The 26359-nt window shown below is 37.8% G+C and overlaps 1 protein-coding gene across 1 annotated transcript in view; it reads left to right on the top strand.

Moving 5' to 3' along the window:
- The window catches only part of CNGB3 (cyclic nucleotide gated channel subunit beta 3), a 170560-nt gene that overhangs the window by 51993 nt on the left and 92208 nt on the right, over positions 1-26359 (top strand). Inside the window, exons 4-5 of the mRNA XM_003821153.7 lie at positions 22473-22627; positions 25405-25557. Of these exons, the coding sequence (XP_003821201.2) occupies positions 22473-22627; positions 25405-25557 (308 nt within the window). The remainder of the gene's footprint in view (positions 1-22472; positions 22628-25404; positions 25558-26359) is intronic.

The raw sequence follows: 26359 nt of genomic DNA, 5'->3' as shown, positions 1-26359 counted from the left end.
TGACAAATGGGATCTAATTAAACTAAAGAGCTTCTGCACAGCAAAAGAAACTACCATCAGAGTGAACAGGCAACCTACAGAATGGGAGAAAATTTTTGCAATCTACTCATCTGACAAAGGGCTAATATCTAGAATCTACAAAGAACTTAAACAAATTTACAAGAAAAAAACAAACAACCCCATCAAAAAGTGGGCAAAGGGTATGAACAGACACTTCTCAAAAGAAGACATTTATGCAGCCAAAAACACATGAAAAAATGCTCATCATCACTGGCCATCAGAGAAATGCAAATCAAAACCACAATGAGATACCATCTCACACCAGTTAGAATGGTGATCATTAAAAAGTCAGGAAACAACAGGTGCTGGAGAGAATGTGGAGAAATAGGAACACTTTCACACTGTTGGTGGGACTGTAAACTAGTTCAACCATTGTGGAAGTCAGTGTGGCAATCCCTCAGGGATCTAGAACTAGAAATACCATTTGATCCAGCCATCCCATTACTGGGTATATACCCAAAGGAATACAAATCATGCTGTTATAAAGACACATGCACACGTATGTTTATTGTGACACTACTCACAATAGCAAAGACTTGGAACCAACCCAAATGTCCAACAATGATAGACTGGATTAAGAAAATGTGGCACATATACACCATGGAATACTATGCAGCCATAAAAAAGGATGAGTTCATGTCCTTTGTAGAGACATGGATGAAGCTGGAAACCATCATGCTCAGCAAACTATCACAAGGACAAAAAGCCAAACACCGCATGTTCTCACACAACAGGTGGGAATTGAACAATGAGTACACTTGGACACAGGAAGGGGAACATCACACACCGGGGCCTGTTGTGGGGTGGGGGGAGGGGGGAGGGATAGCATTAGGAGATATACCTAATATAAATGACAAGTTAGTGGGTGCAGCACATCAACATGGCACATGTATACATATGTAACAAACCTGCACATTGTGCACATGTACTCTAGAACTTAAAGTATAATAAAAAATACATATATAATCTCTAAAAATTAAAAAAAAATTATACCAAACCAAGGAGGTGAAAGATCTCTACAAGGAAAAGGACAAAACACTGCTGAAAGAAATTACAAACACGGAAACACATCCCATGCTCATGGATGGTAGAATCAATATTGTAAAAATGACCACACTGCCAAAAGCAATCTACAAATTCAATGCAATTCCCATCAAAATACCACCACCATTCTTCACAAAACTAGAAAAAACTATCCTAAAATTGACATGAAACCAAAAATGTCTATGCTTTGCATAGACAAAGCAAGACTAAGAAAAAAGAACAAATCTGAAGGCATCACATTAACCAACTTCAAACTATACTACAGGGCTATAGTTACTGAAACACCATGGTACTGGCATAAAAACAGGCATGTAGACCAATGGAACAGAGTAATAAAGCTGAGTGCTAACAGCCAACTGACTTTCAACAAAGCCAACAAAAACATAAAATGTGGAAAGGACACCCTATTTAACAAATGGTGCTGGAATAATTTACAACCACATGCAGAAGAATGAAATTTGATCCTTGTCTCTCACCCTGTATAAAAATCCACTCAAGATGGATCAAAGACTTAAATCTAAGACTTGAAATCATAAAAATTCTAGAAAAAATAACATCAGAAAAACTCTTCTAGATATTGGCTTAGGCAAGAATTCATTACCAAGAACCCAAAAGCAAATGCGGCAAAAGCAAAGATAAATAGATGTGACTTAATTAAACTAAAAAGCTTCCGCACAGCAAAAGAAACAATCAGCAGATTAAGCAGACAACCCACAGAGTGGGAGAAAATCTTGGCAAACTACGCCTCCAACAAAGGACTGATATCTGGAATCTACAAGGAACTCAAACAAATTGGCAAGAAAAAAACAAATAATTCCGTCAAAATGTGCACTAAGGACATGAACAGACAATTCTCAAAAGAAGATATAAAAATAGCTAACAGACATATGAAAAAAATGCTCAACATCACTGATTATAAGGAAAATGCAAATTAAAACCACAATGCGATACCACTTTACTCCTGCAAGATTGGCCATAATTAAAAAATCAAAAAATAATAGATGTTGGGTGTGGTGAAAAGGGAACACTTTTACACTGCTGATGGGAATGTAAACTAGTACAACCACTATGGAATGCAGCATGGCGATTCCTTAAAGTACTGAAAGTAGAATTACCATTTAATCCAGCAATCCCACTACTGGGTATCTACCCAAAAAAAAATAGGTCATTATATAAAAAAGACACTTCCACATGCATGCTTACGGCAGCACAATTCACAATTGCAAAACTATGAAACCAGCCTGAATGCCCATCAACCAATGAGTAGATAAAGAAAATGTTTAACATATATACAGATACACACTCATACACACACATATATACACATATGCATACATATGTACATACACCATGGAATACTATTCAACCATAAAAAGGAGCAAAATAATGGCATTCCCAGCAACCTGGGTGGAGTTGGAGACCATTACTCTCAGTGAAGTAACTCAGTAATGGAAAATCAAATATCATATGCGCTCACTTGTAAGTAGGAGCCAAGCTATGAGGATTTAAAGCCATAAGAATAATATAATCGACCCTGGATACTCAGAAGGAAGGGTGAGGGGGTGATGAGGGGTAAAAGACTACACATTGGATTCCGTGGACACTGCTCAGGTGATGGGTGCACCAAAATCTCAGAAATAACCACTAAAGAACTTATCCATGTCCAAATACCACCTGTTCCCCCAAAACTATTAAAATAATAAAAATAACTTGCATTTCTCTGATGGCCAGTGATGATGAGCATTTTTTCATGTGTCTGTTGGCTCCATAAATGTCTTCTTTTGAGAAGTATCTGTTCATATCCTTCGCCCACTTTTTGATGGGATTGTTTGATTTTTTTCTTGTAAATTTGTTTAAGTTCTTTGTAGATTCTGGATATTAGCCCTTTGTCAGATGGGTAGATTGTAAAAATTTTCTCCCATTCCGTAGGTTGCCTGTTCACTCTGATGGTAGTTTCTTTTGCTGTGCAGAGTTCTTTAGTTTAATTAGATCCCATTTGTCAATTTCGGCTTTTGTTGCCATTGCTTTTGGTGTTTTAGTCATGAAGTCTTTGCCCATGCCTATGTCCTGAACAGTATTGCCTAGGTTTTCTTCTAGGGTTTTTATGGTTTTAGGCCTAACATTTAAGTCTTTAATCCATCTCGAATTAATTTTTGTATAAGGTGTAAGGTGTAAGGAAGGGATAAAATCAAAACCACAATGAGACACCAATTAGAATGGCGATCATTAAAAAGTCAGGAAACAACAGGTGCTGGAGAAGATGTGGAGAAATAGGAACACTTTTACACTGTTGGTGGGACTGTAAACTAGTTCAGTCATTGTGGAAGACAGTGTGGCGATTCTTCAGGGATCTAGAACTAGAAATACCATTTGACCCAGCCTCCCATTACTGGGTATATACCCAAAGGACTATAAATCATGCTGCTATAAAGACACATGCACACGTATGCTTATTGTGGCGCTGTTCACAATAGCAAAGACTTGGAACCAACCCAAATGTCCAACAATGATAGACTGAATTAAGAAAATGTGGCACATATACACCATGGAATACTATGCAGCCATAAAAAAGGATGAGTTCATGTCCTTTGTAGGGACATGGATGAAGCTGGAAACCATCATTCTCAGCAAACTATCACAAGGACAGAAAACCAAACACCACATGTTCTCACTCATAGGTGGGAACTGAACAATGAGAACACTTGGACACAGGGTGGGGAACATCACACACTGGGGCCTATCGTGGGGTAGGGGGAGAGGGGAGGGATAGCATTAGGAGATATACCCAATTTAAATGACGAGTTAAGAGGTGCAGCACACCAACATGGCACATGTATACATATGTAACAAACCTGCACGTTGTGCACATGTACCCTAGAACTTACAGTATAATAAAAAATAAAAATAAAAATAAAAAAATAAAGAAATAATAAAAATAAAAAGTAAAAAAATATATATATATATAATTGGTTTGTGTGTGTGTATATATATGCATACAACACTGGAGCACCCAGATATATATAGCAAATACTATTAAAGAGAAAGATAGGCCCCAATACAGTAATACCTGGAGACCTCAACACCCCACTTTCAGCATTGGATATATCTTCCAGACGGAAAATCAACAAACAAACATTGGACTTAATCTGCACTACAGACCAAACAGAACTAATGAAATTTTATGGAACAGTTCATCCAATGGCTACAGAGCACACATTCTTCTCCTCAGCAAATGGATCATTCTCAAGGGTAGACCATATGTTAGGCCACAAAACAAGCCCTTAAAAATTGAAAAAAAAACATGAAATTATATCAATAATCTTCTCTGACCACAATGGAATAAAACTGACAATCAATAACAAGAGGAAATTTGGAAACTATACACACACGGAAATTAAACAAAATGCTCCTGAATGACCCATGGGTTAATAAAAAAAAAAAAGAATTTAAAAATTGCTTGAAGCAAATAATAGAAACACAACATACCAAGACCCGTGGCCTATGGTGAAATCAGTACTAAGACGAAAGTGTATAGCAATAAGCACCTACCTAAAAAAGTAGAAAAACTTCAAGTAAACAACTATATTAAAGAACAAGAGAAGCAAGAGAAAGCAAAACCCAAAATCAGTACAGTAAAACAAACAGAGCAGAAATAAATGAAATAGAATTTTTTAAAAAAAGACCAATGAAATGAAAAGTTGGTTTTTTAAAAAAAGATAAAATCAACAAACCTTTAGCAAGACTAAGAAAAAAATGTATCCAAATAAATAAAATGAGAGATGAAAAAAGAGACATTACAACTGATACCGCAGAAATTCAAAGGATCATTAAAGGCTGCCATGAGGAACTATATGCCAAGAAATTGGAAAATCTAGAAGAAATTGATAAATTCCAGAAAGAAACTGTCTCAAAAAAATAAAATAAAATCAAGCAGGCCTGTGGTATTCTGTTTCCTACTTGGCATCTTGAAAGGAACTCTGACAAAGGGAGTGCTTCCAGGAAAGGCAACCACAACGATAATGAAGGGGTCTCAATATCATGCTGCATAAAAATATCCTTAGTAACATGGCATCCTGAAAAAAATTAAGGCTCATGATGGGAAAGAAATGATGATTGTCTTCAGGTAATATTTGTCCATTTTATGGAAGAGGGGTTAGATTTGTGCCGTGTAGTTTTAGAGAACAAATTAAGGATCAATGTACAAAATTTATTGAGTATCATCTTAGTTCAGGTTCACAATAAAAATCTTCCCAGTTGAGAGAAAAAGAAAACAAGTACCATGCAAAATATCTCTCTCGTGGTCCTCTCTTAGCTCCCATAAGATCCAAACTCCTTCATACCCTCATGCTTCTGTTCATTTTCATCCCATAGTACTCTCCATTTCTTAAACCCATCACCTTTTGCAATAAGCTGAAGCCCCGTTTGTTTTTTGAAGGTTGCCTGATAATTCCTTTCTTATTACTCACTGTGAATGTCACACAATTCTGTAATTTTGTTTTTCATTTCGATATTGAATTATTTAAGAATAAGTAACGTGATTTACCTTCTTAACATATTTGGATATCTATTTCATAATAGGCACTCTATAAACACTTGATTTGGAACTCAGCATACTACAAGGTTGTCCTATACTGTACTATGCTTCTTGGGGGCAAGGTCTTTATATCTCCAGCTCCCAGTCAAAGGCCTAATACATCAAGAAGTGTTTATTGAGTGGATGAATAATGGTGGATTTTAAAAAAATAATTGATTGAGGGGAAATTCAGATAACACACAATTAACCAAAGTGCACTTATACATTCACAGTAGCATTTAGTACATTCAGTGTTGTGCAACTGCCACCTCTGTCTAGTTCCAAAAAGTTTCCATCACTCTAAAGTAAGATCTTTTACACATTGAACAGTTTCTCCCTATTCTCTGCTCCTCCCAGTTCCTGGTATTCAACATCTGCATTTTGTCTCTATGAACTTGTCTGTTATTGTTATCTCATATGAATGAAATCATACCATATATGGCCTTTTGTGTCTAGCTTCTTTCACTTAGCATAATGTTTTCTAGGTTCATCCATATTATAGCATGTGCCAGTACTTCATTCTTTTATATGGCTGAATAATGCTTCATTGTGTATATATTGTATGTTTATCTAATGAGGGACATTTGGCTGGTGGCCACCTTTTGGCTACTGTGAATAATGCTATTATGAATATTCTATGGTTAATTTTTTGAGAAACTGCCAAACTGTTTTTTATAGTTTAATGACTGAACCATCTCATATTCCCAACAAGGTATGAGGGTTCCAGTTACTCCACAAACTCACCAACACTTATTGTCCATTTTTCTTATTATAGCCATCCTAGTGAGTGTGAAGTGGTACTCCTGGATGGTAGGTTTTAAAACACTGTGGTGTTTTGAACAATCTTTAACATCTTCAGAGATGACTTTACTATGAAGCTAATAAAGCTTAAGCTTCAGATTCTTTCAGTGAAGATTCTATGTTGAAATTAGAATTTATAATTTTCTATTGTTTTTCTTTAAAAGAGACATAAAAATTATATAAGTTCCTGGCACTACAAAACTTGAATTTTCCCTGCATACAAGCAAATACCAATATCTAGTGTTCATGAGTATAAAAGCAATATACCTTTCTCCAGCTGTGGTACTGTGATCTTACTTCCAATGTCACCATAGTCACACTTAAAGCCTTTATGACAAGTACCTTATCACCTGAGTAAAAAGTTTAAGAACCTAGTACCACAGATAACACGGTAGGAACCATAGTAATCCCAGCCTCTTATCAATTGCAGAACACCCTCTATTTAGGTTACTGCTAGAAAGCCAAGTACAGATTTCAGTTTCCAAAAGGATTCTTACACAGTTTTGCTTTCAATTATCTCTTCTTCTCAAATATCAAATTAAAAAGAACAGATCCATAGGGTGTCTGCAATACTTTAAGGATGTAATATCTTTTACACTGCTTTTGCAGTTTGCTTGTAGCCAATAGGATGATTCTGTCACATTCACTAAGAGAAATCAAGTTGCAAATGCAAATTTATATGACTGTTGATGTCCTCAATTTATATAAAAATCTGTGATGCACATCCCAGATCTGTACTGACTACAAATAGATCGAATGGTGAGCTCCATTAACCATGCCCATATGATTTATGAGTAAGTTTTACAGCTATGTGCTGTTATGCCCTTCAGAAACTAGGCTATTTGAATTGAATATTCAGTGTAATACAGTATGTGACAGACCATACAAATTATTTGCACAAGACATGGTAAGTAATTTGGACCGTAAAATTTGATGACAATGTTCATCAGGAGAGTAGCCTGCCTCTCTGAATAGCCTTAGAAATTTATGTTATAGTACCATATGGTGTTCTTCTTTTCTACATTTTCCTCTTGAAGATTCAAAGTGTTTTCCCATCGTTTATTATTAATACATTACTCTCCTCTGTAAAATATTAGCTTTACTTTACATATAAGCAAACTAAGTTTGTGTCATTCAGTTTAAATGTTAAAAAATTCACCTTCTGGCACATACTGCTAACATAAAACCCTAATAACTATATTCTTATTTAGTTGTGTTCCATGTATTCTAAATGTTCTCCATTTTTTAAGGAGAAGATATTCATTATAAGACTAGTTCTGCCTCTTAAAATCAAAATACTGACTATTTAAAGCTCAATAAACATTGAGTTCTAATTATTTTCACTTCTCTCTTCTGTTAGCTCAGTCATAATTTGTTTCTAACCTTCTATCACCTATCTGCATATATGACTTTTCAGTAAGATAGACTGGGCTTTAGTTCATTCATCTGAAAGGAACCTAATAAAGCCACTGAGTTTTGCGAGAATCGTTAGTGATATAGACACAGCTAGCATTCCAGAAAACTCAGGACTTTTTACCCTTCTCTCAAGAGAAGAGAAAGGATGTTTAAGCTTTGTGGGGGAGGAATTGTGGCTCTTGCCAACATTTTACAATATAAAATTGCAAGACTCCTCTTATGAAACAATGTTTCTCAAACGTCGATGTGCATATAAATTAACTGAGGAGCTTGTGAAAACGCAGATTCTGATTCAATAGGCCTAGGAAGGGGCCCAGACAAGTTCTCAGGGGATGCCAATGTGACAGGTCTGTGGACCACTCTGAGTGACAAGGTTATAGAACTCCAGGTTCTGCATAAGTAAGTATGCTCAGCATAACTAAGCAAACAGCCTGCCCTCAGGTTAGTGAGGCCTTTTTTATGAATTAAAAATTTAATTTGGGGATAGATTTGCATGCAGTTGTAAGAAATAATACAGAAATATCCCATATACCCTTTACCCAGTTTCCCCAATTGTAACATCTTGCAAAACTATAGTACAATAATCTCACAACCAGGATATTGAAAATGATAATTCACAACCAGGATGTTGACAATGATAATCCACTGATCTTATTCATATTTCTCCAGTTTTACTTGTACTCATCCATGCGTGTGTGTTTGCGTATGGCATATTTAGTTTTGTGCAATTTTATTACATGTGCAAGCTCATGTATCCCCCCACCACAGTCAAAATACAAAATTCCATGCTGCAAAGATCCCTCATGTTGCACTGTTATAACCACACCGAAACCTGATCCTTGACAATCGCTATTCTCCATCTCTACAATTTTGTTATTTCAAAAATGTCATATAAATTGAGTCATACAGTACATAGTCTTTAGAGATTGGCTTTTAATCAATATAATTCTCCAGAGATCTTTCTAAATTGTGTGTGCATCAAGAGTTTATTCCTTTTTTTTTTTTTTTTTTTTTTTGGCTAAGTATTCCATGACATGAACTTACCACAGTTTAACCATTCACTTATTGAAAGACATCCAGGTTACTTCCAGTTTGGGGCTATTACAAATAAATCTATGAATATGTGTGCACAAGTTTTTGTGCAAACACAAAGTTTTTATTTCTCCAGGATAAATGCCCAGGAGTACAATTATAGGGGTCATATGATAATTGCATGTTTAGCTTTATAAGAATCTGTCAAACTGTTTTCCAGACTGACTGCATCATTTTACATTCCAAGCAGCAGTGTATGAGTGATCCAGTTTCTTCCCAGGCTTGCCAGCATTTGGTGTTGTCACTATTTTTATTTTAGCCATTCTGATAGATGTGTAGTTATAGCTCATTGTGGTTATAATTTGCATTTCCCAATAGCTAATGATGTGAGATACCTTTTCATTTACTTATTTGCCATCTGCATATCATCTTCCGTGAAATGTCTGTTCATGTGTTTTACCCACTTCATAATTAGATTGTTTTGGTATTTTGCTGTTGAATTTTGAGAATTCTTTATATCCTAGATACTAGACCTTTGTCAGATAGGTAGTCTGTGAATATTTTCTCCCACTCTGCAACTTGTAGCTTGCCTTTTCATGCTTTTAACATGACAATATCTTTCACAAAGCAAAAGTTTCCCATTTTGATCAAGTGCAATCTGATTGATTTTTGCTTTCATGGACTGTATTTTTAGTGTCCAACTTAAGAACTCTTTGCCAGCCATAGATCCAGAACTTCTCCCTATTGTTTTCTAAAACATATAGTTTTATGTTCTCCACTTAAGTCCATGATCCATTTTGAGTTAATTTTTTGTATAAGGTGTAGGTTTAGGTTGAAGTTCACTTTTCTTGCCTATGGCCGTCCAATTGCTCCAGCACCATTTGTTGAAAAGGCTATCTTTTCTCCTTTGAATTGCTCTTGCACCTTTGTCAAAAATCACTTGGTAGCTTTTTAATGGTACATGAATATCCTGCAGGTCTGTCCCTAGCAGTAGATAACCAATCAAGACTTATGGCAGTGACCTAATCAGTATAAATGTCTTCATGAAAATATAATTCCTTAAAAAAGAAAAGTTATTACCATCTGTTTGCATCTTAAGGAATGTTTCAATGTACAGTCAGACTACCAGTACAGTTCTCTTGCTGAGTTTCAGCAGTTATCAGCAATTTGTTTAATTTCACCTTAGTCTTTTTTGTTAACCTACTTCTAATAGACATTTCCATTATCCTTCATTTAGTGGTTTGAAGGTCAAAAATCATTTGAATTTCACCCACATACCCAGCCACCTGCTTGGATATGCTTAGTTTGGCTCTTTAGTGCATTCAGACCAACTCAGTGTATCTTCCTGGGTTTTTGTTTAGAAGAAGAAGAAAAAGAACCAGACATTAATTTGGCACTCAGAGTATCTCTTAACTATATGCACTGCATTCTCCTTTATTTCAACATCAAACTGAATATTCATTCTCCATTCTTTCCTTATTAGGTGCTGTTAATTCTTTACCTGAAATAAAAATGATGTCTCTATCTATACTTTCAGAGAAAAAAGCTGTGTAAATATTTTCCAGTCAAGGAAGTATAATCCTGATAACCATTTACTACCCAGTCACTCTTAAAGAAGAATCTGCCCAAGAATTTTCCCAGGCAGGCACTGAACCTCCTAATTTCTAGATGGTCAAAAACTGGGAGCCTGGTGCTCCAGGGCTCTAACAGCTGACCTCAACCACACACAGGTCACCAGAGTTTAGAACTCTGTCTTACAGTCCTGAATCCCAATGTGCAGAAGCAGGACCTTACTCCACATTTCTGTTTATTGGCACCCTGACTTCTTCCCCCTTCCCTACTCTGATTTCCTTCTGTCTGTGCTCTTTCTCGTTTCTCTAAGCCTCACATGCGATTTTGCATTATTGACTCGGACGTTCTTGGTTTCCCTCTTTCTACAAATGTCCTCCGTTTGCATTTACATGATTGAATTGTTTTGAATGGAACCCCTCCCTTCCAGGAGCTCTCCACACATCTCTCCTGGCATCGCTATGAAAGAAGCCAATCTCTGCATCATGTACTTCTGCTTTCATCTCCAGACCCCAGCCACACATCCTGCTATCGAGGCAATGACAAATCAACCTCAGAAACACTGATATTTGTTTTGGGGAGTTGAAGTACCTCTACAATCCCCCTGTCAAACTGGCCTCTTGCTATCCCCTGTTTCATTCCCAATTTACTCATAGCTGGAGAAGTTGCTGACCTAATTGGTCAGAAGCCAAGATATTCATCCACCCCTCTTTAGTAGTGGTTGGGATTGCTTCACCTCAAAGGCAGGAAATCAGGACTTATTTTTCTCTAGGTGTTTCCTTCTGTCATGCAGCAAGTCCATCTGGGCATGAATTACTTCTTAGAGGAAGTCCTCACTCAAGATAAGTAGGTGGGTAAGTAGGCCCACAGCCTGACCTGTGGAAATAGCATATGTCTCTTCAGCATGTGGTTCCAAAATTTAGATTCAGGGAAAGGTCAGCAGATCTACTTTAGCCTCAAGGCCTATACTAAATATCTCAATAAAACTTTTACAGAGCTCTGCATGCTACACCAAGAAAAATTTCAACTCCTTCATTTGCTTTCTCTTTTGAAACATTTTTACCTTTTACATGATATTCCTAGTGTAAAAGGAAGAAGCCACCACTGAATAGCTGACACAAAAATGGAATTTGCTGCTTTCTTAGCAAGGAAGAGTTGTGCTTGGAAGGTGAAGTCTTCCTGAGAAAAGCAAAGAGATAATCTTATCTAGGGTTTGGCAATATGGAGTTCAAAGAAAATTTATTTTCCCTGGGAAATTTTGAGACATTGCTCCATTAGCTTCTAGTGTTCAGTGTTGTCAATGAGAAATCTGAAGCCAATCTAATGTTTTTATAAGGTTGTTGTTTTTTTCCATCTCTTGAAGCTTTTAGAATTTTTCTTTTTAATTTTAGTGTTCTGAGATTTCTGACAGTGTGCCAGGTTTGAGTTTTCTCTTATTCATTTCACTCACCGCTGGTGACCTCTTTGAATCTGAAGACTTGTACATTTCTTCAGCTCTGCAGAATGTTTCCCTACAGTTTCTTTGACTGATTTATCTTCTCTTTTTCCTCTGTTCTCTCCTTTGGGAATTTATACAGGTGTTGTAACTTCTAGATCTATTCTCCATATGCTTTTCTTACCTGATGTAACTTCAGTCCTGTCATACTTTCCTTGTGTACTTTTACACCTGTTGTCCTGTGCTACACTCTGGGAGAATTCTTCAACTCATTCTCTCCTCTGTTGTGTTCATTCGGCAGTTTAGCTAATCTCAAATCTTTTTTTGTTGTTTATTTTTGTTTTTTGGATAATCAAATTTTTTCTCTTCACGTCTCTTATCTATTCCCTTTCGCAATAATCTATCCCAATCAACATATAATAGATATACTTTCTTACCTTTATGAAGATATCAAGCTTTTTAAAAATATCATCAGCTTTGTTATTCTGTTTCTTTAGATACTGGGGTTTTTTTAATTTGTTTTCTTCAGTGCTTCTCATAGTAGTGATTCTGTGCAATCGCTTGGTAATTTGGTGTTTGTGTGATCATCTTTGTACTTGATATTGCCCCTGTAACTTGTGTATATCTGTAGTGGACACAGAGCAAAGAGTAGGAGCCGTTTACCTTGGGGGTAGAAGCATTTTATCAGTGTTTTTAAGAAGTATTAGCACATGGTGATAATAAAAATCAAACCAACTTTTAGTTGCTTTAGGAGTTCTTTTAAAGTTCCTACAGACAATGTCCCCCATTTATTGCCTACACCTGGGGAAGATGAGTCCCACAACTTCCTCTCACTCCACCTCCCCTCCTCACCCCACAACTTGGTATGCCATTGCTGTAGATGATGTTCACTTGACCGTATTCTTTCTACACTATGAGGGAAAACCACTGTCAAGAGTAGTATAAGACCAACTCACTGTCTGGGCATAGAGTCCCCCATTCCTTTTGATTGTTGCCATCCTGCTAAGATACAGCTCTGCTTCTCTACTCCAAATTCCCTCTCACCGCCTAGAGGAAAATGCTTCTGCACTTATCAACTGAATGCAGGTTTGGTCAAAAAGAGAACAACCTACTTCATTACTCTGAATGCAATTGGTGTGGAATCACCCCAATGGTTGACCATGCCCCCTTCTGGCCCCTTGTATTCATTTCCTCCAAGGGTAAAACTCTCTCAGAACCCTCTCACTTTGCAATGAACGTCTCCTGTGACTGTTTGAATGATGGTTTTTTTCATTAACATCAACACTGTTCTGAGCACTTTACAACTGTGAGCATTAAATGAGCTAACATATGAACCCATATGCTTTCTAACTTTCAGAAATGTCTCAAATTTTCTGGCTTACTGGTGGCAATGTCTTGCTTTCCAGCATTGTAGAGTTTTCACAACATTTTTTTCTGTCATCTCGGGATGTATGGCATTTGGCCTAATATCTTGATCTAATTTTTCACCTGCTTCTTAAAATAGATTTACCCCTTTTTTCTTGATATGTATGTATTCCAGGTTAGTCCACTTGAGCTTCCATAATGAAATACCACTGACTGAAATATCACAGGCTTAACAAACAGAAATGTATTTTCTCACAGTTCTGGAGGCTAGGAGTCCAAGATCAAGGTGCTGTCAGACTCGGTTCTGGTGAAGCCGCCTCTCTTCCTCGTAGATGGATAGTAGATGGCTGCCTTCTTGCTGTATTTCCATATGGACTTTCCGCTGTGAATGAGATGAAAGAAAGTGCTCTTTAGTGCCTCTTCTTTTTCTTATAAGGACACCAATCCTGACCAGACGCGGTGGCTCATGCCTGTAATCCCAACAATTTTGGAGGCCAAGGTGGGCGGATCACCTGAGGTTAGGAGTTCAAGACCAGCCTGGCCAACATGGCAAATCTCCATCTCTACTAAAAATACAAAAATTAGCCAGGCATGGTGGTGGGCAACTGTAATCCCAGCTACTTGGGAAGCTGAGACAGGAGAATTGCTCGAATCCAGGAGGCAAAGGTTGCAGTGAGCCAAGATTGTGCCACTGCACTCCAGCCTGGGTGACAGAGCAAGACTCCTTTTCAAAAAAAAAGAAAAAGAAAAAGAAAGAAAGAAAGAAAAAGGACACTAATCCTATCAATCCTATCAGATTAGGGCCTTATCCTTATGACTTCATATAACCTTAATTCCTCCCCATAGGTCGTGTCTCCAAATTCAGTCACATTAGGGGTTAGGACTACAACATATGAATTTTGGGGGAACAAAATTTAGCCCATAACACATTCTAATGAAACACGTTTTAAATAAAGAAAACATCAATAAACAAACTAATAAGGAAGAGTATAAACTAACAAATAAATAAACTAATAAATGTAAGAGTGTGTGTAAAATGAAAGAGAGGAATGTTAACTAAAAAATCTTCAAAGCGAATACAGAATATGATGAGCTTTCCTGGTGCAAAATAAGTGCACAATAAATATTAGTTGAATAAATGAATGAGATGTTCAAAATGCACCTCATAGCTTCCCCAAGACACCAATTTTCAGGAACATTGTATCAAACATTCTTTGACTCTTTCAGGCTGCTACTCCACAGAGAAAAAATGGTAAAAACACGGTCACTCTACTTGTTAATTTCCTACTCCCAAAAAAATACCTGAAGCCATTGAGGAATTTTAAATGTTTACTGAAATTAAATATATTAGTATTATGACTATGTTTATGCTGATATGTTTATTCATTCTTTTTCCAATTGCATTTAGATTTTGGAAGGGTTGCCATTGGTTATGTGTGTTGATTTTTGTGTATATAGGCAGGTGTGTGTACATATGGGTGTATAATATAAATTCACATCTATGAAATTTTTTTTGTTGTTACTTTAGCCTTAAAATGGTTGACTAACTTTAAACAGGGTTAGGTACCATTACATTTTTGGGACAATAGAATATGATTCACTAGTAACAAAAATAAACAACAGAGACATACCTCCAGCACTTCCAGATTAACTAAAGAAATGCTCTAGAGAGTAGACGGCTAACATGGGGTGTGGAAACAAGTGTTGGAACCATACATGCATTGCAGCATATTCTACACAGATCATGAATAAGTTAGGTTAGGAAATTGTGCATCATAACATCCATATGTACATTACCATATGTACAAACTGATGTGTGCAAACAATACCATAATGCACAAGTGAAATGTGATAAACAACTCAAAATCTTCACAGCATTTAGAGGTGAATGTGAAAAGGGAGTGAAGTGAGACTTGGTTGAGTTATATCTATACTTTCCCAAATTTGCCTAAAACGTATAGGCTTTATGGTAGACTGCCACATAGTTTGGCAAAAAATCATAATTTTGTGCTATTTTCACTCAGAAGTGTATTCCCACCAAAAATACTCATGGATTTAAAGTGAGATTTTTTTCAGATGTAACTTTTGAGGGCAGCTGTATGAATTTATCATTAATTATTGCCTAAACATGGCAAAAGAAAAAGGACCTGCTCCTTTCTCCCCTAAAAACTTCCCAAATTAGAATACAATACTCTTCGCCTAATTCCTGCCTGTTATTCAACAAGATAGAAATAGTGGGTTTTAAAAAAATTGAACCAACTGGGATTTTTGAGAAATGAGTTAAGTCACTGAAAAATGAATTAATTCTTAATTAAGAATTAAAAGGAACTAGCAAAGTTTGCAAAAGAAAATAATGAATAGAAATTCAAAATACTATTTAGAGAACAAACACAAGAGTCTACATACCTGTTTCACAAAATACTTGTTAAGACAAATGGGGAGAAAATGACAAAATTTGATGGCATTACATATCTCCCTAACCAATGTTCTTAAAGATGACCAGTGAACTCTTACTTGCCCCCATCCTACTCACTTTATGTGCAGCATAAGATGCCACTGACTTCCTTTTTCAAACTCTTACCTTCCCTGATTTTTTGTGGCATTTTTCTCTTTTAGATCTCTCTCTCTAATTGCTACTTCTCAGTTCCTTTTCTTATGCTATGCCGTAAATGTCAGTAAATTCCAAGGTTGTGACTTCCCAATTTTTCTTGTTCTATGCAGGCTTTTACTGGTAATCTCATCCACTATATCATTCCCACCACATCCTCTAGACAGGTGATTTCAACCTAGTTCAATATCTACCACGCAGTCCTCCCTTCCGATTTCCAGACCTAAATTCTCAACTGCTTGCTGTACCAAATGTATTGAAAGAGACCTTGATTCTTAACTTACGACTCAAGTTTCACATTTACTAAACTGAATGTATTGCTATTTCTCTTACAACTTATGCTTCCATATGAGTTGTCCATATGTTATCATAATTATCTGCTTTGCTAACTCTGTTAGTTTCCTAAGACTGCCATAACAAATTACCACAAACTGGGTGGCTTAAAACAACAGATATTTATTTTCTCGCAGTTCTGGAGGCTAGAAGCCTGAATTCAAGGTTGGTCCTTTTGAAAGAGCTGAGGGAGAATTTTTTCCATGCTCTCTCTCCTAGCTTTTGGTGATCACCAACAATCCTTTGTGTTTTCTGACTTAGCAATGTAGTGCTCCAATTTCTGCCACTGTTGTCACATGGCATTCTCCTTGCGTCTCTTCTCTGTCTTCAAGTAGGCTTTTTTAAAAAAAATTCATACTGTTCTGATTTATTCATCATCAGTGTACCTGAGAGACTCGGCAAACATAAATTAACTATATGTAAATTACTATATTCATGAGCAGATGCAAAAATAGGAAAGGCAGCGTTACTGGCTTGCAGTTGATAGGCCACTCCAGCACTTAGGCTTCTTATAGAGACCCCAGTCACTGGATTGAGGGCCCACCCTACTCCGGTATGGCTTCATCTTAACTTAAATAGTTAAATCTATAAAGACTCGATTTTAAAATAAGTTCACATTCTGAGGTTCCAGGTGGACATAAATGTTGGCAGAATATTATTCAATGTAGTACAATGACCAAACATGGAATTCCATACTCTGACATTAACCCACATATTTTAAATTGATTGTCTCCCTTCTTCAAGTCACACTTCCTCCTTACTGCAACTAATTATCTTCTTTCTTTTTTCAATTATTTTTCCAAAGCATAGCTAATCATGTCCCTCTTCTGCTTAGAATTCTGCCCTGGTTCCCCATCAACCTCAACTGACCATTCAAGCCAAATTTTAGTTCACTTGGGATCTTACGTTAAAATGTTTGAGCCTTTATTGTATTCTATTAGGCAGCAATGAACACCCCTTTTCTAAAGCTGTTTCCTTTGCCTTGAATACCTTCCCCTTATGTTATCAAAGTGCTGTCCATCCTTCACGATTCAACTAGGAAACCATCTCTGCTGTGAACTCACCGCAGATCACCACCCACTCATGTTACCATGCTCATCAAAATTAGTCATCTCTCCATGTTATACTAAAGCAGCCATCTTAAACTAGAGAATATGTTATCCCTGCGTGCACGTCAAAACTTTCTTAGAGTCCTAACAAATAGAGATAGTTTTAAAAGAGCCAATTTCAAGATCCACATCTTATAAATGTTCTCTCTCTTAAAACTAATAATATTGAGTGCAGCTGCAGACCAGGTGTTTTTCTTTCCTATCTTCCCTTTCACAGTGGACTTCCCCGCAACCCCACCACTTTACCCCAAAAAACAAAAAACTTAACTCGCCTCACCCATTCCAATCTTACTAGCATTGCCCTAGAGGGTAAAAACTTCTGTAACCCTAATTGTTAATTATACAATTTTTTTGGCCTGTGCCTCTGACTGAATTTAAAGAAATAAGGAAACTACTATAGTTCTTTTCTTTTTCATCAGCTTTTTAAAAAATGAGTTTCCCTTGTACCTTTATCAAAAAAAGTCACAAATTTTATTCTAACAATAACCAATCCTTTATTCTTTCATAGAGGTATATAAATAAAATTTTAGGCCATCTTTTGTGACTCACATCTGCAATCCCAGTACTTTGGGAGGCTGAGGCAGGAGCTCCTACTTAAAGACCAGCCTGGGCAACAAAGCAAGACCCCATCTCTAGAAAAAATAAATATATTAGCAAGGCATGATGGCACACACCTTTTGCCAGCTACACAGGAGGCTGAGGTGGGAAGATTGCTTGAGCTCAGGAGTTTATGGCCTCAGTAAGCTATGATGGTGACAGAGTGAGACCCCATCTCTAGAACAGAACAGAATAGAATAGAATAGGAAGACAACTATCCAATATGAGTTTCCTCCTATGTTTATCAAAATTTGTAGAATTGGCCGGGGACAGTGGCTCACAACAGTAATCCCAGTACTTTGGGAGGCCAAGGCAGGAAGATTGCTTGAGCCCAGGAGTTTGAGACCAGCTTGAGCAACCTGGTGAAACCTCATGTCTACAGACTCACACACAAAAGAAATGCCGGCACTCTGGGAGGCCGAGGAAGGTGGATCATGTGAGGTCAGGAGTTCTAGACCAGCCTAGCCAACATAATGAAACCCTGTGTCTAATTTAAAAAATACAAAAATTAGCCAGGTGTGGTGGTGGGCACTTGTAACCCCAGCTACTTGGGAGGCTGAGGCAGCAGAATTGCTTGAACCTGGAAGGCAGAGGTTGCAGTGAGCCGAGATTGCACCACTGCTTTCCAGCCTGGGTGACAGAGTAAGACCCTGTCTCAACAACAACAACAACAAAAAAAAAAAAAAGAAAGAAAGAAAGAAAGAAAGAAATATTAGCCAGGTGTGGTGTTGCACACCTGTAGTCCCAGCAACCCAAGAGGCTGAGGTGGGAGGATGGCTTGAGCCCAGGGAAGTCAAGGCTGCAGTGAGCTATGATTGTACCACTGCACTCCAGCCTGGGCAGCAGAGCAAGACCCTATCTCACACACACACACAAAAGTTAAATTGTAAGATATTTTTACTGTTTACCAAAACTTTCATCATGGAATTAGGAATAATTCTTTAAAAAGCATAAAATTGGTAATATAAACAAGAAATAGCAAACAGAGCTTAGATGAAGCATAGTTACATAAGGCAAAACCATTGGTTCTTTCTTTTATCCCTTTTGGGTTTTATCTCATGATGTATGTTTCTTCCTCTCTATTTGCCTTTCCTGTTCCATAACAAAATTACCTAAAGAAAAATACATTCATGGCTTCCATATGTATATAGGCAGAGGAGAATGGCAAGGATCCTAGAAAAGAAGCTGGAGAAAGACAAGAAGATGAAATAAAATGACATCATAATGCTCCAGCTAACATAAAGACAAAAACGCACAGTAGTTAAAATATAGATATGTATTTGATATGCTTGCATTCTTTTTCATGTGAATTTCAGCATTTTAACCATGAGGTGGGTTTGCACACTACAAAGTAATATAACTAAATGGCAATTATATGGTCAATTAGGGCTTATAGATAATTCAGGGAAAGAAAAAATATTCTCCTCAGATCTCGGGACACTGGAGAGTTTGACAGTTTGAATACCTGACTTTATAGTTAATGATTCACCAACATTCAACATAGCTTTTTATATATATTTTAAAGCACTCAGGCACATCAACTAAGGTCAAACAAATTGTTAAAAGTAGTGGGTGTATTTACTCAATAAGCATTTATTAAAACCTACGTTGTGCTGATCTTATGGAGTATGAAGAAAAGACACAGTTCCTTGCTTTGAGAATCTTACAGTCTATGATGGTGTTATACACATAAATCACTTCAAATATTCCATAATCACTGATGAACCCCAAGTTCTTATTGTCAGAACTGTATTTCTGAATGTCTCCTGAATATCACAGACAAGGTTTTATCACACAAGGTCCTACAAACACCTCAAACTGAAGATACACACACAAAAAAATTTTTTCATGCTGCTACTTCATACAAACATCTGCTTCCTGAATTCCTATTTATATTGATGTCATCTTCATGAGTCTAGTCTCTTGTAATAGAAACTTAGTCATTCTTGATTTCTTCTTTGAATTATCCAAAAGCTCCAGTACAGCTCATTAGCCTATCCTCTCACTATTGCTAATTTTCCAAAGTTCAAAGCTGTCTGCTCAGGCCTTTCGTCTGCTTAATACCCTGCATTGGCTCTCTTTGCCCACTGCTTAATGTCTAAACTCCTCAATAGATCACATGGGACCATCATAACCTGACTTCACTCACCTTTCCTTTCCAGACCCAACCACCATCACTCCTGCCACCCTCTGCCACCTGGCCCCCTACACACACACACATATACTCTGTTCCAATCACACCAAAATCTGCTGAACATGACATGTTCTTTCATGCCTTTGAACATATCACTCTCCATGCCTAAAAGACAGTCTATCATTTATCTGTCAAAGATATGCTGGTCCCTTAAGACAGTGTACTTCCTCTACAAAGCCCCTCCTTGACACCCCAGACTAAATTCAGTGTGGAGCAAAGTACTTTGCACATGTTTTTATTATCTACCATTAGCTATGGATTGACATCCTTGTTTCCCCCATTAAACTACGAACAACTATCGGGCCTGACACTGTCTAACTTATATTTCTATTTGCAGTACATAAAGTAGAAACTCAATAACTGCTTGATGGATGAATAAACTTCTAAGCACACCTTTAAGAAGGAATCAGTGAAATTATATCTACGACAAGTCTTAATCAGGAAAAAAGTTATTCTGGCTTTATGGACCTAGTGTCCACCTATTTCTGAACTGTTTAAGATGAATCTGAACTATGTTCACTGCCCCTTGGTCTCTACCATCCTTAAGTAGGCTTTTATATGTCCTAATGTGACATACTTGGAGATCTTGATTCTGAGACAGGACCGTTTACCTTTGAAAGAAGTATAAATTGTACCATGATAATAAGAAGGTAAGAGAGAAAAACATGGATAGTCTGGGAACCTGTAAACATTTATAGATGTAATATATCTGTGGGCCATGTAGGGAAGGGGTTCATGGAGAGGGGCTCATACTCAATACTGAGATTTTCTTAAGTGGAATCTACAAGTTACCCAGATGCGCTGTGAACCCCATGGGCTGCCACTTGGAGGTGAGATGGGAAGGGCAGATATGAGGAGAAGAGTATGGATGGAGCCTACATGGGCTCATGTAGACCCAATGTCAGACATTGGAAGGAAGATAGACACTGAGAGCTCTGAGGGAAATCTGTGAAGAAACTCAGGTCTTGATGAAGTATCCTAATGTCTACTCTACGCTCCATGCTAGGCTGTTTGTGTATTTTCTCAGAAAGGAAGTTCATTGGCTGGGGACGGAGGCTCAAACCTGTAATCCTAGCACTTTAGGAGGCCAGGGCAGGCAAACCACCTGAGGTCAGGAGTTCGAGACCAGCCTGGCCAACATGGTGAGACCCAGTCTCTACTAAAACTACAAAAATTAGCTAGGCATGGTGGCACGCACCTGTAGTCCTAGCTACTTGGGAGGCTGCGGCATGAGAATTGCTTGAACCTGGGAGGCAGAGATTGCAGTGAGCCAAGATCACACCACTGCACTCCATCCTGGGCGACAATGTGAGACTCAGTCCAAACAAACAAACGAAAAATCAAAAGGAAGTTCATTGAAGCACAGCAGCTGCATTATTTTTCTATTGCCACATAACAAATTACCACATACTTAAGTGATTTAAAACAACACCCAAAAATAAAAGTTGAAGATATAACAAATAAATAAAATTAAAAACCACCCAGCTATTAGCAAATGGGTCCAAATCAGAAGTCTGAGTGGGCTCAACCGGGTTCTTGGCTTCAGGTCTCACAAGGCTGAAATCAAGGTGTTGGCCAGGCCAGACTAGGCTCTCACTGGGAGGTTGTGGTGAAGAATCTACTTCCAAGTTCATTCAGGTTATTGGCAAAATCAGTTCCTGCAGTTGTACCTCTGAAGTCCCTGTTTTCTTGTGAACAGCTAGCCAGGAATCACTCTCAGCCTCCTAGAGGCCTCATGGAATTCTAACCAGGTGACCCTCTTCTTCACGATCAGCCATGGAGGATTTCTCTCAAGTAAAATCTCCCTTGTACTTCAAATCTCTGCCTTCTTGCTGTGTCAGCAGCTGGAGAAACTCTACTTTTAAAGGCCTGGTATGATTAGATCAGGCCCACCTATATAATCTCCTTATCAACTGTGCCACATAACATGGACTACTGACGGGAATAAAACCACCATATTTATTGTCCCTGGGATTATGCAGGCACATACACCAAGGGGCAGGGAATCTTGGGGCCATCTTAGGCTTCTGCCTGCCCCACCATCTGTAGCTTTACTTGTCCTAGTGATACAATGTAATAACAGAATCACTGTCATCAAGATCCAATATGGTCAAGAGTTACCACTTGCTATTTGAGGATTCTAATTTTTTTAATAACAAATCTGTATTCCACCAGCACTATTTCCATTAAACCTAATGTTTGAATTGTGCTATTCAATCACAAAAAAGGGGAAGTTAATAATCTTGAATATATAAGGAAGGTGAAAAGATTTAATCTTTCCCTTATATCTATTTCTTCATGGGCCCATCTCTATTGCCATTTTTTTTCTCATTTAGCCCACAAAACAAACCGCCTGCAGCTCCTGTTATAAATGAGTATGCTGATGCCCAGCTACACAACCTGGTGAAAAGAATGCGTCAAAGAACAGCCCTCTACAAGAAAAAGTTGGTAGAGGGAGATCTCTCCTCACCCGAAGCCAGCCCACAAACTGGTAAGCATTGCTCCCTCCAAGTACTGGGAAGAAAGAAGTGCTGAGGGGACCTGTGTTTTGCAGATGTTTTAGTTTGGATCTCCCAAAAGCAGACCCTGAGAAAATGATTTACGTACAGTTTATTTTGAGAGTGATCCAGGAAGGTACTAGTGGTGAGACGGAGAACAAAGTTAAGACAGTACAGATGGGTTAATAAGAGGATCACTGGCGGGGCGCAGTGGCTCACACCTGGCAGGGTGCAGTGGCTCACATCTATAATCCCAGCACTTTGGGAGACCAAGACAGGAGGATTGCTTGAGCCTAGGAGTTTGAAACCAGCCTGGGCAGCATAGTGAGGCCCTATCTCTTTTTTTTAATTAAAAAAAAGAAAAAAATAAGAGGATTACTGCTCTGCCATTGGGGCTTTATCCAGCTGAAAAACTGTGTGGCTCATACTTGAAAATTACTTGAATGGAAGAGGAGGAAACTGGTTGGTGCTGGAGCTTGATACTGTTACCTCCCCAGCACTTTCAGTAAACCTGCTAGAGGAAATCCTCCGACAGATGCAGGGAAGCCTCCTACAGGTGACCTCCAGGCTCAGGATATATGTGTAGGACACAAACAGTATCTTCTATAACAAATTTTATTGTAAATATTTAAAATACCCATATTATGCAAAGTACATATTATAAAAACACAGGAATATTACCTGGGTATCCAAGAGAGCAAAGGACATCAACAAACCAATCAAGTAAAGGGAGGAACTATTATCAACCACGCTAATAACTACAAAAATGTGTGTATGAAAAATTAATTGGCCAGGCGTAGTGGCTCATGCCTGTAATCCTTGCCCTTTGGGAGGCCGAGGCAGGCGGATCACGAGGTCAGGAGATCAAGACCATCCTGGCCAACATGGTGAAACCCTGTCTCTACTAAAATACAAAAAATCAGAAAGGCGTGGTGGCGCATGCCTGTAGTACCAGCTACTCGGGAGGTGAGGCAGGGGAATTGCTTGAACCCAGGAGGCAGAGGTTGCAGTGAGCCAAGATTGCGCCACTGCACTCCAGCCTGGCAACAGAGCAAGACTCCGAAAAAAAAAAAATCAATATGATAATATACAGCACAAAAGTAACACATACTGTGATTACATCTATGTAAAATATTTATATATATACAGGAAAAGAATAGAACAAAGCTTTGTTGTTTAACACATAAATGCAAATCAAGTTGATAATTACATGGGATGGAGTTGAGATTCCTTGTAGTTCTGTATAAGAGAATGTGGGTTTTCAAAATAAACTGTGTATTGTATAACAGTTTCTTTTTAAACAGAAGAGGCTAAAAGAAATCATAGTTATTATACTTTGATAAAGATATATTGAAAAGAATATTGTGTGTGACATGTGTGAGGGTAAAGAAGCACCAAACCAAAACCTGTGGAATGACGTACATTTGCAGTGTTTCGGATCTCTGGCTTTATTAATGCTCCAAAGTATGTGAAAATCAAGCTTGTATTTAAAATACTCTATTTGTAACACCTTTGTGACACCTTATTTGTGAGCTTTAAACCTGTTACATATTTCCAAATTTCAGTGTTTTCATTACCTGTATATTTTCATAAATGTTACTATTTTATTTTGTTTTTATTGTATACTTTAAGATATACAACATGATTTGTTTTCTTTTTTAATGTGAGAATGTCTTTATTTTATACTCTACATTTTTATTTGAGACATAGTTTAAAAACTGTAAAATCCACAAATATTAAGTGTACAGCTCAATTATTTTAACATATTCTTTTTTCATTTTTTAAAACTTATTTCCTGTAACATTGGAGTTACAATGAGTTTTTAAAGCAAATTCCAGACACTATATTTCATCCATAAATATTTCAGTGTAGACAAACATTTTATTTATATATTTATTTAATCTTATTTTATTCTTTTAATGGCAGGGTCTTGCTCTGTCACCCAGGCTGGAGTGCAGTGGCACAGTAGTCATAGCTGACCGCCGCCTCTAACTCTTGGGCCTAAATGATCCTCTTGCCTCAGCCTTCAGAGGAGCTGGGACTACAGGCATGCACCACCATGCCTGGATAATTTTTACACATGAATAGTCTTGTTGCATCACCATCACCACCCTCCAAGATAAAGGACATTTCCCTCACTAGAGAAAACTTCCGGTCTACCCAGGTGACAAAGCCCCCTTGCCAAGGTAAACACTATCCTGAATTTTGTCATCATTTAGTAGTTTTTCCTGTTCTTTTTTTTTTTGTAAAAATTTATTAACATTTATTTATTTTAAAAATTGTTTTTCCTTTAATTTTTTACATTGACATATTTTTTCTTTATACAAACACACACACAGTGAAATAAATGTCACTATTTTAAATGTCATGAAGGTTTTGTTTCATCTGTCTGTATCAAAAGAGGAAGATTCATAAATGTTCCGACTTTAAGAAATTCAAGTTTTTTGGATTTTTTTATACTTTAAGTTCTGGGATACATGTGCAGAACATGCAGGTTTGCTACATAGGTATATATGGGCTATGGTGGTTTGCTGCACCCATCATCCCATCATCTACATTAGGTATTTTTCCTAATGCTATCCCTCCCCTTGTCCCCCACCCCCCGATAGACCCCAGTGTGTGATGTTCCCCTCCCTGTGCCCATATGTTCTCATTGTTCAACTCCCACTTATGAGTGAGAACATGCGGTGTTTGGTTAAGAAATTCAAGTTTTTAACTAAACTAACTTAACCTCTTCAAATGTTTCATCTTTTTTTTTTTTCCTATGAAGCAAAGCCCACGGCTGTACCACCAGTAAAAGAAAGCGATGATAAGCCAACAGAAGAACATTACTACAGGCTGTTGTGGTTCAAAGTCAAGAAGATGCCTTTAACAGAGTACTTAAAGCGACTTAAACTTCCAAACAGCATAGATTCATACACAGGTATTATCAAAGGGTGAATTATCATAGTGGGAGGGCTGGCTATCACCAAGAAACCCTTGACTCAAAGTCACAGATAGCTTCTATTTTCCTTACTTCATATTCTCAATCTAACTAGGAAGCAGAATTTAAATTATATAACCTGCAAAGGATCATTTGCCCATCTTTGGTGACAAGAAATACAATATTCTTGCCTATATTTAAAAGGCAGTCCAGATCCTCTCCTGCCCCTAATTACCTTTGAAAAGAAGGCCCAAAGCACTCCACAATATGTGCACTGACACACTCACACATCATTATAAAGTGTCAGTCTTCTTCCATGGCTTCACATTGTTGATTATTCTAATTGAACAAATCCTTTCCTGCAGCCTCCCAGAGGCAGAGAAGGGCTATGTGTGAAGGGACATGGACTACGTTAATGGGCTGACCCTCTGCCCTCCCATTCAGTGCCATATTCCTTCTGGCAGGATGTGGCCTTTCTGCCACCTGCCCTGGGCAATCAATCCTGCAACTTAACTACTGAGGAACTAAAGGTCTGTGGCTGCAGTGATGTCTGTGCAAAGTCCTTCCAACTTTTCTTGAAATTCTCGTTTCCTGATCCAAATAGTACAGCTACCTGTGTGGACAGACTCAGAGGGGCCACTTCTTAAGGAGACTGGAAGGAAACTCTCCACTTTCGGAAGAGGTGATAAGATCATTTAACATCTCTTGTAAAGCCCGGAGCCTCACAGTCCAGAGGCAGAATGGTGTTGAATGTTTAATAGAGCCTCCTATGGCAAATTGCTCTCTAGAGGGTAGTGCCCCA

The sequence above is a fragment of the Pan paniscus genome, chromosome 7 (genome assembly GCF_029289425.2).
Source record: "Pan paniscus chromosome 7, NHGRI_mPanPan1-v2.0_pri, whole genome shotgun sequence".
NCBI lineage: Eukaryota > Metazoa > Chordata > Mammalia > Primates > Hominidae > Pan > Pan paniscus.
Note: the sequence above shows the minus strand (reverse complement) of the source record. Positions and strands in the feature narration are given on the sequence as shown.